This window comes from Penicillium rubens (genome assembly GCF_028828025.1).
Source record: "Penicillium rubens strain IBT 27055 chromosome Unknown utg000002l_segment0_segment0, whole genome shotgun sequence".
In the NCBI taxonomy this organism is placed as follows: domain Eukaryota; kingdom Fungi; phylum Ascomycota; class Eurotiomycetes; order Eurotiales; family Aspergillaceae; genus Penicillium; species Penicillium rubens.
The window spans coordinates 9,110,293-9,123,719 of NW_026890600.1; the positions used below are offsets into that span (position 1 = coordinate 9,110,293).

General features: G+C 49.9%; 4 protein-coding genes across 4 annotated transcripts; 1 reads left to right on the forward strand and 3 right to left on the reverse strand.

Annotated features, from left to right (window-relative positions):
• Positions 1 to 310: 310 nt before the first annotated feature.
• Positions 311 to 2,351, reverse strand: N7525_005883 (calponin homology domain protein; the record flags this gene model as incomplete). Its single annotated transcript, XM_061213540.1, has 2 exons — positions 311 to 2,111; positions 2,185 to 2,351. The coding sequence occupies 2 exons, from the start codon at positions 2,349 to 2,351 to the stop codon at positions 311 to 313; spliced, it is 1,968 nt and encodes a 655-aa protein (XP_061070561.1).
• A 358-nt stretch (positions 2,352 to 2,709) lies between these two features.
• N7525_005884 (uncharacterized protein) lies at positions 2,710 to 3,436 on the forward strand (the record flags this gene model as incomplete). Its single annotated transcript, XM_061213541.1, has 3 exons — positions 2,710 to 2,776; positions 2,843 to 2,959; positions 3,069 to 3,436. The coding sequence occupies 3 exons, from the start codon at positions 2,710 to 2,712 to the stop codon at positions 3,434 to 3,436; spliced, it is 552 nt and encodes a 183-aa protein (XP_061070562.1).
• Positions 3,437 to 4,333: 897 nt separating this feature from the next.
• On the reverse strand, positions 4,334 to 7,360 carry N7525_005885 (argonaute/piwi family protein; the record flags this gene model as incomplete). Its single annotated transcript, XM_002564321.2, has 3 exons — positions 4,334 to 5,994; positions 6,054 to 7,102; positions 7,155 to 7,360. 3 exons carry the CDS (start codon positions 7,358 to 7,360, stop codon positions 4,334 to 4,336), a joined length of 2,916 nt encoding a protein of 971 aa, XP_002564367.2.
• A 1,804-nt stretch (positions 7,361 to 9,164) lies between these two features.
• On the reverse strand, positions 9,165 to 10,727 carry wetA (developmental regulatory protein WetA; the record flags this gene model as incomplete). The annotated part of the gene is made up of 1 exon (XM_002564319.1): positions 9,165 to 10,727. The coding sequence occupies one exon, from the start codon at positions 10,725 to 10,727 to the stop codon at positions 9,165 to 9,167; it is 1,563 nt and encodes a 520-aa protein (XP_002564365.1).
• Between the last annotated feature and the right edge of the window lie 2,700 nt (positions 10,728 to 13,427).

Here is a 13,427-nt window from a genome sequence, read left to right on the forward strand (position 1 = left end):
TAACTCGGTGTCTTCTGAAAAGTGTTTATTATAGAACCTTGAGTATAATCGCTATCTACAACCACATCGTGTGAAAAGCAAAGGAAAGAAACGGCCTGGAGCGGGAATCATAGCACGCAAATAACGGGATAGTCCACCAAAGCAGAAATGATAATAGGTTTTCTGCTTCAATGATGATAGAGACTGGGGAAATGGAGCTTCAAAGGAGGAAAAACGAATAGTAAGAAAACAGAAGGGACGAGGAATCAAATAAACAAGAACCCTAGGTTGAATAGGTAGGCCCAACAAATTGCCAACACAAGTCAACAGTTTATCGCGGCGGCCGGGGTCCAATAATTTGACGTCTAGCACCGCCAACACCAAGGCCAACACCGCCCCGGTTCTGATTATCACCACCCATATAGCCATACTGATGAACATCCCAAGACTGGCCGGGTCCCGAGCCTTGCGAGCTATCTTTGCTGCCACGCTCGGCCGCAGCCGCCGTTTGCTTCTGGTTCTCAGCCCACTCCTCCTGGCGCGCGCGTTCGCGCTCCATCTCTCGTTCCAGAAGAGATTTGGACGCCCAGCCGCCGGCCTTGGTCTTCTGCTGTGAGGCTGCGCGGCGGCTATTCTCGGCGTCGACTTCGGAGGTTGAGGTGTAGTCTTGGAATCGGTGGGTGGCTGGGGCTGGGGACGCGGGTGCTGGGTTCGAGGAGAGGAAACTATCAACGCGACTTTCGTGGCCCCGGTTGGCGTTGTAGGCTACTGGGTCTGGAAGGGGCCGAGGCGAGGCGGGTAGGTCCCTGGGAGGGAGTGCTGGCGTTGCAGAGAAAGATGTTGGCTTTGGCATTGGGAGGGGACGAGCGGGCGGTGCTGGTGCTTGCTCCTCGGTGGGGTTGGATTCCTCGGCCTCAGAAGTAGAGGGCATATCCTGCGTGTTCTGCCACTCCGTACGGAGGAGTCGCCGTTCTTGTTCGAGGGAAGAGAGATCGTAGCTAGGTTTGGGGGGAACTGGGCGAGGGCGACTTTGATTGCGAGTCTGAGCCTGATCGCCAGTCTTTCCAGACTGGGCTTCCTGGCGTTCGGTCTGATACTTGCGCTCCCGCTCCTTTGCCTGCTGTAGCTCGCGTTCGAGCTCTTTGATGCGGCGGCTTTGGGCTGTTTCCTCGGCCGGACTTGCTCCGGCGACATCACCGACCTGGGAGTTGGAGGTCTGGTACTGGCTTAGGAACTGACCATTGAGACGGATATCATGCACGCTTCGTCTCTGTTGCCGCTCCTGCTCAAACCGCTCTTCGGCTTCCTTTTCTTCCGCCATACGTCGCTGCTCTTCCGCTTCCCATTGGCGTTTTTCATCATCCCAGCGCTTCTTTTCTTCTTCAACCCTGAGACGTTCTTGTTCCCTTACGCGAGCAGTCTCTTCTTCCCATCGGCGCTCCTCTTCTGCCTTAGCACGAGCCTCCTCTTCTGCAATCTGACGCTGGTGTGCCCGCTCTGCCTCTTCCCTCTCTGCGTTCTGTTGACGAATCCGTTCATCCTCTTCCCGCCTGCGCTTCTCTTTCTCTGCAAGACTTGGCACAGCAGGCGCAGGAGTGGTGATCTGCCGGCGAGCGCCAAATGCAATCCCTTGATTCCCTTGGCTCGCTCCCCCCATGTAGCCATATTGGTGAATGTTCCAAGCAGGGGTGGTATCCTGTTCATCTCCCTTCTTGGCCCAAGTACTGTATGACCCGGCGGGTTTCGCAGGGCTATCGGTTCGAGATGGAAGGGTGGCTCTTGCATCCCCGACATTGCTAGAGGAGCGGGCCGATCGAGGTGAGTATGCTCCGTTGCTTGAACCCGTCGCATTTGGGCTGATGACACCGCGCTTACTCTGTGGACCAACAGTTCGGGGGAATTTGTTGGGCGCAAGGGCATTAGCCCGCCGACTGAACGCTGCCAGACATTGGAGAACCTGCGCCGGATCCTTTCCTTCGTAGAGATCAACAGTCAGGAAGACATCGTGCGGCGGAAGGTTGAGCGGGGGCAATTGGCATGCGCGCAAGAAATGTGAAATGTTCTCCATCTGTACAAATGGCGCAGACAACTGCTTATACTTCACGCCCGGTGACACAGCGAGGTTTACCAGCCTTGTAATTAAAGGAGTTAGCTAGGGGTCCAGACTCATTGATGCTACTTTAAAAAGACATAAACACTACTTACTTGCAAAGAGCAACGCCATCTTTCAGGCCTTCAAGCAAGTCTGGAGATGGCAGTTTCTCATGCAGCACTTCCTCAATCCAGTCGCGTACCTCCGCGGCTGCCTGCGGGGTATAGCGGGATAGGCGCATATTGCGCAAGTCCTTGTCCAAGGAAGTCACTGAAGCCATATTGAGTGTCGGATAATCGATGCTCTATTGTTAAAGTGTAGTTAGACTGTTGTTGCCACTTGGTATGTATCCCTTTAAGGGTGCCTGATCGGCCCTAACGGTGGCGGGTGTTGGGTAGCAGAAGGAGGATGTTCCGTGATACAATTGGAAATGATTGGACGAGGAAAATGCTTCAATTACTAGAAGTGTAAAGGTCTTCTAGTAAAGTCGTAGAAATAAGAAAGGAAAAAGGGGGAAAAAGGTCGAGAGATGGAGAGAAGAGGAATGGAATGTCCGGGCTGTGTTTATCCCCCCGATGACGTTCCTGATAGCCCGCCCCGATCTTTTTTTGCCTCTTCTCTATTCTCTACACTCAACGATGGTTAACAGCTTATGGTTCAAATGGAAGAAGCTTCGCCTGCCCTGGCGGAAGTCCTTCTTGGTTGGTCAGTATCTGCTTTCTGTTTTTCCCGTGGCGTCTCCGTGTCTCAGTCCCGCTAACCGTCTCTTAGGTGAGGATCTCGCCGGAAATACCTACTGGGAGTTCAAAGATGTGATGAATGCAGCTCGATTCCGTCGCATTGTTCGATACGACCCCAAGACTCATTTTAGTGACGTTCAAGTGACACGTGAGTTCTGTCGGAAGATGCAGGCTCGGGCTTGGATCGCATGTCTCTACTCCGGGTTCAAAGGGGAATGAGACTGTTGAAGCACAACTAACATCTTATTTCAACACAGCGCAATGGCACCAATGGCTGCGACATGTCCGACAGCATCCCCCGAGCATCCAGGAGCAGCAGCAGGATCTTATCCGGCAAGCGCAAATCAAACAACTCGCTCGACTCGCGGATGAGCGCTGGGCCAGCAAGGCCTCCTACCTCGATAAGCCCAAGACTCAGCAACAACCACCAGCAACCCAAATCGATGAGGCTACTTTGAGTCAGCCCGCCAACGCTGCTCCTGCACAAAAAGCGCCGGCTTCAGCCACAACCCCCGAAACAGCACCAAAGACACAGAATGAGGAGGACCCGTGGGCGAAGGCGAAAAATACCAACCCAGGCGAGGAGTGGCAACCTGAAGCGTGGTCTCCTAGTTCCAAGCGGTGAATGGTGATATCGGCTTTTTTTGGTCATTTCTTCGCAATGCTATATAAGCTTGACTTTCAAGATATGTGCTAGAAAGCAGAGAAGGTCGTCGCCCTGCACCATTGGTCAATTCATCGGCAAAAGGCATCTCCCCGGTCATAGATGGTATCGAGGCTGTCTCATGCTCGAAGAGTCCAAAGACTCCACCCGCGCTCCTTGTTGCATGGGGGTAACTAGAGGTTATTGTGCACTGTGTTCGACCTCTCAGGTCATAAACAATGTGGCCCAAACTGTCTCGGGGGGTTCAAAATACTCAAAGCCATATCGATTGGCACTTGTATAGTACACTACATATGTATGCTTCTTCAGTATCTAGCATTTTCCACTCAATCTTACCATTAAGATCTTCTCGGTCCTTGGAACTATACTAACAGTAAGCCTAGTGACTACGCAGGCATATAGTTTTTTTTTTTTTTTTTTTGTATATTTTCAATTTTCGTACTCTAACATATAAACATCCCTTTTTTTGGTTTTTTGTATTTTCCATGCTGCAGCGCAAGTGTCATTCCAAGACAAGCAAAGACATCGCAATAAACCAAAAGCAAGTAAATCTCCCCCTTTTTTTTGTGTTTTTCAATTTTTCCACACTTGTTGCAGCATAGGCACATCTCAAGCTCGTAAGAAAAGCAAGGATATTGCACCATTTTTTTGGTCTTTTTGTGGTTTTTCATAGCTTTCGCCTCAGCAATCTTCCAGCTCAACAATGAAAGTCATGGCAAACATCAAGGCACAGGAACAATTTCAAAGAACAATAGAGCATAGTAAAAGGGTATCGAACTCCAGATTCCGGAATGATCGGCAAAAATCGGCAAAAATCGTCAAATGTCAACAAGAAAAGTAGAAATGACAACGGTCAAATTAGATGTAGACCATGTTGTTTGAGCAATGGCGCGAGATATTCAAGTTATCACCTTCGAATTTATCCGAGTGGACCTGCTGGTTATTGTCATGGTAGATAGCCAACAGATACTTCCGGCCACGATCACAGAACTTGTCAGCCAGGAAAGCAGGGGTGCTGTAACTGATCGAGCGAGTAGCCCGGCCCATCATGTAACAGATGTTGTGAGTAACTTCCTGCAACACATCAACGGGCTTGCGGTCCGGATTGACCTTGGAGTTTGTGAAAATCTCATCGTGGATGACAATGTAGTGAGCTGGACGAGCGGAACCCTGGAGCGGAGCCTGGGCTTGCAGGTAGAAGTCCCAGTACATAGGGCGGGTTACTCCGCGGTCAACAACACATCCGTTGAGTGGGTTGGATGTTCTGTCTTGGTCCTTCGCGTTGGTAGGATAGAAGCGCACGTTGTGACGTTTTCCACAGACAACGATGGTGATGTTGGGCATGGGTCCACGGTATACCGCTTTGGCAGCAGCTTGGATCTTTGGAAGTTCCTCCATAAGGACCATGTTGTATTGGCCCTCGCTAACACCGTCACGGTACACGAGAATGTTTTGGGGCAAGTTGCCACTGTTGTTCTTTTGCCACAAGTGCAGCCGGCCAAGCATCATATCCTTGAGGTGTACAACGTGTTCTTGACGGCGCATCTGGGCTCGAACCTCGCCGGGCCATTGTCCCATACGATAATCAATGGAGGCAACAATGGAAGCAACACTGGGGAAGACCTCCGGGTCTGCACTCGACGGGTGAGTGACATCCAGGCCAACGACCATGGTGCTCTTCCCTGCACCAATGAAGCGTGCGTTCGCAGGCTGTAAGAGTTGATTGCATCCTCCCATTTTCAAATTGACCTTCATGGCGTTATTACTCCAGTATTGCTCATTGGACCTGAGGACCTTGTCATACAAAATGCAGTGGGTAAGGATGCCAGTCTTAAGATCTCCGGCATACTTGACGTAGTCAAAGTTTTTGCCTTCTGTGGTAGGAAGCACAACAACCAAAAAGGGATACGACTTGTTCGCGAGATCTTTGAACTTGTCTTTGAGCAGACTTCGATTCTCTCTATCATCCAGGCCGAGCATGACCTCGTGGTGCGGTTTATCGAACGGCGGAAGCGTCAAGCCATGGTCACGCATTTTCCGGTAGAATCCGTCTATATTGGGAATAGGAGTGTCTGGCTGCTTCATACCGCGCTTCCGAACCCAAAGAACGGTCCATTTGCTGATGCTAGCGCACTGGGCAAATTTTGTGTTGACCAAATTCCACGAGCCATTTCGAGGGTTAGTGGTCTTTCTGCCGCCATAAAGCAGATTGGGGGGATTCAAAATTCGTGCAGGTACAGTGATCATCTCCTTGCCGGGCTTGATTCCTACCGCCTTGGTATGTCCTCCGGAGATTCCCATGAGGTTCAGTCCTTCGGTCATAATGGAGTCATAGTTCTGAGGGGGACGGCGACAGCTGAACTTGATCATGTTCTGTCGTTGGATGAGTCCTAGCTCTGCCGTGCAAGGTTGCCCGGGGAGGGCTTCGCAAAGCTCCGCAGGAAGGTAAACGGGACGGTCAAGCGTCCCAACGTTCAAAACCGGCATTTGTCCTTCCCTCCGCAGTGGCATATTGTACTCTGTTATTTCCTATTAGCAAACTGTACCATAAATATTGACAGAGAGGTAGCAAACATACGCCTCTTGAAGTATTCGGCAACCGTCACGTATTGTCCCTTCTTCTCATCTCCCATCCAGAATTCCACGTTCTTCGCACTAGCTGCGATATGTGAAACCTTCGGGGGGTGGTGGCCCTTGCATCCGTCCTTAAGAGTGGCAACTCCGAGGATTGTTTTAACGGGTTTTTCATTCTCCCCAGATCCGTTCTTCCGAGAATTCAGATGCAGGACGTGCACTTTCAAGCCCTTCAGGACCCGGTTCAGGAGACCCGTATCTTTTCCGTGGACAACTGCGAAGTCATCGATTATTTGGGTCAGCAAACATGGACGGAAGAATGCACCGTGGCTAACGTTCAAATTGAGGAAGATTCGTCCAGCCCCAAGACGGACACTTGAGTAGTAGCCACGAATTGCTTCGAGGCCACCATTAATGTCCATCGACTGTTTTCCCCTGTCGATCCGGAAGAATTTGTTTCGGCTTTTGCCGATGATGACGACGCCGGGATCTCTGTAGGCGTAAGCACTCATGAGAATGTTGAGCACTCGGAGACTGGGCGCTTCATTCGGAACTTCCTCTCGGTGATTGACATCCTCAAGGTACGCAAGGATTTCAGCTGGAGAATAAGCGTTTTCAAACGTCAAAGTCGCCTCCCAAGGGCCGGTGTACGCTTTCGATGTCCCACCTCCGTCGCCCATGGAACAATGGAATGGCACTCGATCCTCGGGGAGTCGCTCAGTCGTAACAATCTCAGTGGCTCCATCAGTGGCAACGCCGATTCCTTGGTTGAAGAGAGGGTATTGGCGGAACATGCTCTCAAGAATGAACTTTTGCTGTCCTTTCTTCGCCTCGGGCTTGATCTTCAGCCGATAGGAATGGAACTTGATGTTCGGCTTGAACTCCATGGGGAAGAAGTTGGCACGAAGCACAGTTGGACGACCTTGAGTACCATAGCCAGGACGCCGAGCCAAAGAGTTGGATTCTGGACTAGCCTTTGCTGACTCTGTAACGAACTTGTCCTCCAAGGCCTGGATTCGCGCGCTGGGAGCTTCAAACGGGTCTGTCAACATTCTGCACGCGTGTTAGATATGAGTTTCTCCTGATATAGAACATATAAACTTACCCAGAGGGAGGTTCAGACCCGCCACGTCCACCACGACCACCGCCACGGTCACTGCCACGGTCACTGCCACGGCCCCGATCACCGCTGTAACCGCGGTCACTGCCACGGCTGCTTGAGCCACCATCACCGCGGCCTCGGGAGCCGCCACGATCACCACCACCACGGCCGCCTCGAATGGGCAGATCACCGTAGCCACGACCAGACATTTTGGCGAATGTCTGTTGGAGAAAATAGGTAGTCGTAAAGGTAGAAATGATGAATCGAACTGCAAACTTTGCTTGTATTTGAGGAAGTAGGGTAAGCGACGACAAGGACTCGAAATCCCCAGTTGTTGGGGTATTTCCAGATAGGTATCGAAGACAGGAAGAACAGAGGAACAATTTCGAAACAGGACAAGCGCTATCTTGTCTTTCGCAGGGTTCTTTTTTCAAAAAGGAAAAAGAAAAGTCGAGTTTGGCTTCGTTGATCTGTGATTATGCGTCAATAACAATGAACATTGGATTGCCGAGATGCATGAAGATAGTGATGTGAAGACGGACCGATGGAGCAGGGAAATGGGCAATGTAGGGCACGCAATGCAATAAGGCAAGTAACCCAACCCACAGCCAAGAGTGATGCCAATGGCAATGCCAGTGGAGATGGCGATGCAATAAAGATGCAGGATAGAACGCAGTGATAAAATATCTCATTCAGGGAGGGATGTGCGCAGAGATGGAGGATGGTGCAAGGGAAAGGGTTTGAAGGAAGAGAAATGGAAATCAAGAGAGACCAGGAAATAGCAAATGTGTAGCAGCAAATAAGAATAACAGAATGAGCCAAGGGCAGCAAATGAAGGCTGAGATGCAAGCAAAATACCTGATCTTAGTGAGATGGCAAGTGAAAGAAGGGTGTGTTGCAGGTTAGGGCTTGGGGTAAAAGATATGTAGCAATCCAGGAGTAAGAAGTGATATGTGGTTAAAGCAATAAGTGATATGCAAGTGAGAGCAAATGAAAGATAAGTGAAAGATAAGTGAAAGATTGGTGAAGATGAAGGTGAGGCCAATGCAGATGCGTACATAGCAACATATGTATGCAATGAGAGTGAGATATGCAGAGAGAGAGGAGTGGTTCACTCCAGAGGTACTCGCATGCAATAGAAGGGCATAAGGGGCCTCGGTGTGTAAGGAAGCAGAGTGTATACTCACCAAAGCAGTCTGTATGTATCGTGGGGAGAGAAGGAAGAAAGAAGAAGAAGAAATTGCTCGGGCTGGTATTTATAGTCGGCACCTCCGGAGCATGAAACGCGCGTTGGTAAGTTTCAAGGTCATAGATACGTAGGACTTGGTATGGAGGACTCAGTATGGAGGACTCAGTATGGAGGACTCAGTATGGAGGACTCAGTATGGAGGACTCAGTATGGAGGACTCAGTATGGAGGACTCAGTATGGAGGACTCAGTATGGAGGACTCAGTATGGAGGACTCAGTATGGAGGACTCAGTATGGAGGACTCAGTATAGAGGACTCAGTATAGAGGAATCTGTATGGAGGACTTAGTATGGAGGATTTAGTATGGAGGACTCAGTATGCAGGACTCAGTATGGAGGATTTAGTAGGAGGACTTTCAGTATAGGGGACTCAATTTGGGAGACTCAGGATAAAGATTTAAGTTAGCCGAAAGTCACAGTAGTAATGATAGTAGCAGGATAAAAAGGAAACGATGAAGCTCACCAGTTTGGTAAAAGAACACCCGTGCCTCAAATCCCCTAAGCGCGAAAAAGAAAAAGGGAAAATAAGTATCTACAGCAAAGGCCGGATAGTCACAAAAGTATTATGAATTAGATATCCACAGAAGAGTCTAGATATTAGAATAGTCTAACATTTTGAGGGTGCAATCACCCGGGCCCAGGCTTGAAAGCAAAACCATAAACTCCAAAAGCAAACCAGATATTCCCAATGATATAACCATAAAACACCGGCTGGATAAAACGTAGGACAGAAAAGCAGAAAAAGAAACCAAATCAAAAACAAGCTTAACAGAGAACAGCTTCGAGAGCTTCGACGTCGCCGCCAGCGCTGCGCACAGCCCTCAATGCAGCTTCGCTCAGCTTGCGACGTCTATCGCGGGCTTCTTGCTCGCGGCGAGCCTTGGTCTTGGAACTGCCGGAGGGGGCAACTCCGGTCAGGATCTTCTTGCTGTCGTGAGCGGTAAAGTTGACGAACGATACGCTGACAGACTTGTTTGAGCCTCGGGACGAGGAGCCAGATGCCTTGGCGGGCTTGGGGGCATTCATGCTCTGGCCGGAGAGCTTACGGCTGTGAGTGCGGCGATGAGTGGGCTTGGAAATGGATCCATTGCGGGTGTCCCTGGGTGATGTGCCGGCCTTGGGGGATAGAGATGGTGAACGAGAGACGTTGTGGACTTGGGAGGTGTTGAAGGAGGTGTCGAATTTTTGAGGGGTGGCCGGGAGCATATTAGATGATGAGAATGAGTGGTCCGCCGACATGTCATAGGAGGGGTTGAATTGGATCATTAGTCCTCCTTGCATCATGTCATTTTGGCTTCCAACGCTTTGCATGGTGCGTACAGGTGTAGGAGATGTGAGGTAAGCGGCCTGTTGTTGAGCGACCCGGGAAGGCATGGGAGACCACCATTGAGAATCTTGGCCTTGGAGGTCTGGAGTGAAAGAGAGAGATGAGGCATGAAGAGGGTCGGATTGCCAAGAGGAGAGAGAATGGGGGTCGGATGAGTGAGACGAAGAGAATATATCATCTGCGGAAGAAGGGCTGGAGTTGGTCAAGGAGGAAGAGCTTGGCTGAGCAATGTAGTGCTGTTGCTGCCGTGCTGACATTGCGATACTCGGCGATGGCATTGAAACTGAAGGAGACTGTTGGTATAGTCTTGCGTCGTACTGGGAAGGCCTCTCTGCTGAGTCTCCATGCTGGTTCATGATTTGTTCGGTAGGCATGTTCTCATGCTGAATGAGGACATCCGATGGAGGAGGTGACAGCGGCAGACGATCTTCGGAACCGTGAAGACTGAAGTTCTGAAGTCGCTGGGCCCAAGCCTCGGGATATGCCATTCTTGCTTTAGAGAGGTTGGAAGAGCGCATTAAGCTGGGGGAGAAACTTTGCTTGCGCAGATGAGAGCGACGCTCATTCGGGCTGCGGTGGCGGATAGATTTAGGGGTGATAAGAGCACTCTGGGTAGGCTTCCGTCTAGGGGTAGCTGGAGGTGTGGATGGCGAGGTAGATAGACCGTGGCTCGCGGTAGGGCGTGAAGGAACTTCGAAGTTGTTCAGATTGACATCTGAGATTGCAGAGGGGTGGACAGTGTCATGAAAAGCAAAATGATCGGCAGCGGCCCCGTCATCCTGCAGGGACCACTCATTACTCCAGGGTTGCGGTGATTGATGGCGTTTGGGAGTGGAGACAGTGGGTGGAAGATCGCCACAGTCACTCGACAGCGAGTCAAGTGGAAAAAGCTGGTCAAAATCGGACAACGCCGAATCTTTTCCATCAACGGCACTAGTTTCCATGTTGACGTATTGGTTGAACAAGTCATTGAACGAATGGTCGTATGGTTGGGCGAACATCTTGTTTTCCGTTTGCGGCGACAATATAGAAGTACGGGGCGAAAAGTGTAGTCAGCGACTAGATGTCTCAAAGACTAGATGTGATTGGACAACCAATGAGATGCTCTTTAGGGCTCTGGGGGGTTTTAGGATTCGGGGGATCGACCCGGATATCCGAGAAGTGCAAATGATGCAAAGAGAATGTGTTTGGTTTGAATTGTTTGGATGTTTGACCGTTTGTCAATCAAAGAAAACACTGCAGATGATGCAAAGAAAGCAAAGCAAACAAACAGATGCAAGCCCTATTTGAATGGCTGTCAGGGACACCAGCCTCGGAATTTCTGGACACATTCCAAGTGCTCTAAAGATGGACAAGGAATGTGCTGTAGAGGGCCCCGTTGGCTTCTAGCCGGCCCCACCAACCTCCCAGAAGAATGATTCAAGCTCTCCAAGCCAATCGTAGTTGCGCAAATATGAATGGCTGGCCGAGCTATTGATCTTTGCCAAACCCCGAAGAGGGTTTGTTCCGGATAGCCACCCACAGGAATGTAACCCTCCTTAACTAAGCCAGAAGCAGTGGAACAGTCATCAAATGAGCTGGTGAAGCGGGTCTGGGGAGGCCTTAGGCATGTTGACCCGCTACCTTGAATTAGAGATCGACATAACTTGTACGGAGTAAGAGCACTTAGGAAAGGAAATGGGTCGGAACGCTCGCCGAGCCGTTCAGGATTGTCCAAGGAACAAGGACTAGCCAAACAGCTGGGGCAAAAGGATGATCGCCTATCAGGTTCCAAGGTTGATACTTTCAAGGTTGCAGTGTAAGCGTCATGATACCTGCTATCCCATCATCAACCACCCGAAGATTCGACTTGGGTGACAGTATGATCTGCCGCGCAATCTGGCTAGACACTTCTTTCATTTGCTTCATCATGATTAGCCAATCGATTCAATTGGTGGGGGTGGTGTTGTCAATTGGTCAATGCCCTATTGGTGATAGAGGGTCCGGAATGTGGGTTGGAACGTAGAGGCTGGGCGGAATGTCACCCCCTTTTCCCCCGGACAATGCACAGAAGAATTTTGAGATATTCGAGAAGGACAGATTTTCCTGGGAAGACAGCATGTATGCGCAGCTTGCTCGGAAATTTAGAAAACCTTGACCTGCAGGAGATCGCCGTCCAGGGCCCTTATTCGGGAGTGTTTGCTTCGACCCCATGTTCTATATTTGGACTGCACAAAGTTGATCAAGATAAGGCCGTGTTTGAATGCAGTAAAGACCAAGCCTTTTCTTCAGCATGAGATAAGGATCTGACGCCTCCTTTCCCCTTGAAGAAATTCAAGTGCCATTTGTCAAAGCGTAGTGTCCTTCAATGGCTTTCTTGTATCTCAAAATGATATCATTCGAAGGTTAGCCAATTGTGTTTAGGTAATTTTTGAATCCACCAATGAGTTGTAATGGGTTGGTGGTCCACGGGGTGTGTCGATATGTCTTGCTTCCTTTGGCATCCTTGTTATGTCTGGGTTGAGCTCAGGCATCACAAACACAGCGCAGCCAATACCCAACCAATGAACATAGATGGCGGGCGAGACTTCACAAAAAACTCGGGTCGAACCCAGAATTTGGTAGAGCTGAAGTTGCAAGGCGCTTTGGACCATCTCGATAGGCCTGCAACCTGTCATGCAGTTGTGCCTATTTCTTCAAACAGAGTATAAGGCGCTAACGCGCAATGCAGCCAGAGGCCGGTCCAAACAAGATTTATAAAGCGAGACAAAAACGGAAAGGGGCATTGGAAGAGTCAGAAACAATACACTTCGGTGATATGTTAGTGGTGCAGCAATAGCGGATGGCCTGTTCAACAATGGATATATGGATATTTGCAAAGTGTATGCAATCAGCAAGATCTTGAGAATAAGTCATAGACACACCTAGGAGACATGCATTAATATCATATGCCTAGAAGGAAGATTGTGATCAAAACCCTGGGTGTGACACTAAAAAAGCAATTCCCGGCTGAGAGGTGCTCTGTACTCTGTACTCCGTACTCCGACGCTCCCGAGGTTATTCTCTCCAAGGCTGATATTGCGCACTCGGCACTCTAGCGTAATAATTAGGTATTCATAACAATAGACAAATGATCAAATGCATTGTTGGAATGATCTAGAAATCAGATGACTTTGTAACAAAGAGATCTTGAAAGACAAAGGGCAAAATCCCAAAAAGGTCAAGTTCCGGCTGAGTCAGATGACGAGAAATTGGGGCGGCCCTTCCGACCTCCCAAAAGGTAAGGGACCCTCCTCTTCTCTTTCTCTTCCTTTCCTTCAGGCCACTTCACACTGTGACCTTTGGACTCTCAACTCTCTACTACTGTTACTGCTTATCGGCAGTCACCCAGTTTGTGCTCTCGCACTTTCCTCATCTGCGTTGTATATCGTCGCCTTCACTCCAAAGTCGACGTGACTCAACCCGGATTTTGCCCCTCCGTCACACCCCGCGAAACGTGGGCCACTCTTCTCTTTCCTACTTTCGTATCCGATCGTCTCCTCTTGTCGAAGCCTTCGTCTGCGATACGCCTTTTTTCCTGATTTTCTTAAAGCGACCTTTGTTGCGACCCTTGCTGCTCTCGCGACATTCCAACGCCGCTTTCATTGCGTCACGCGAACACCACGACTTCTCCTTGCCACCTTCTTGTACCCTACATGCATATCGACAAAACCTTTGGCATC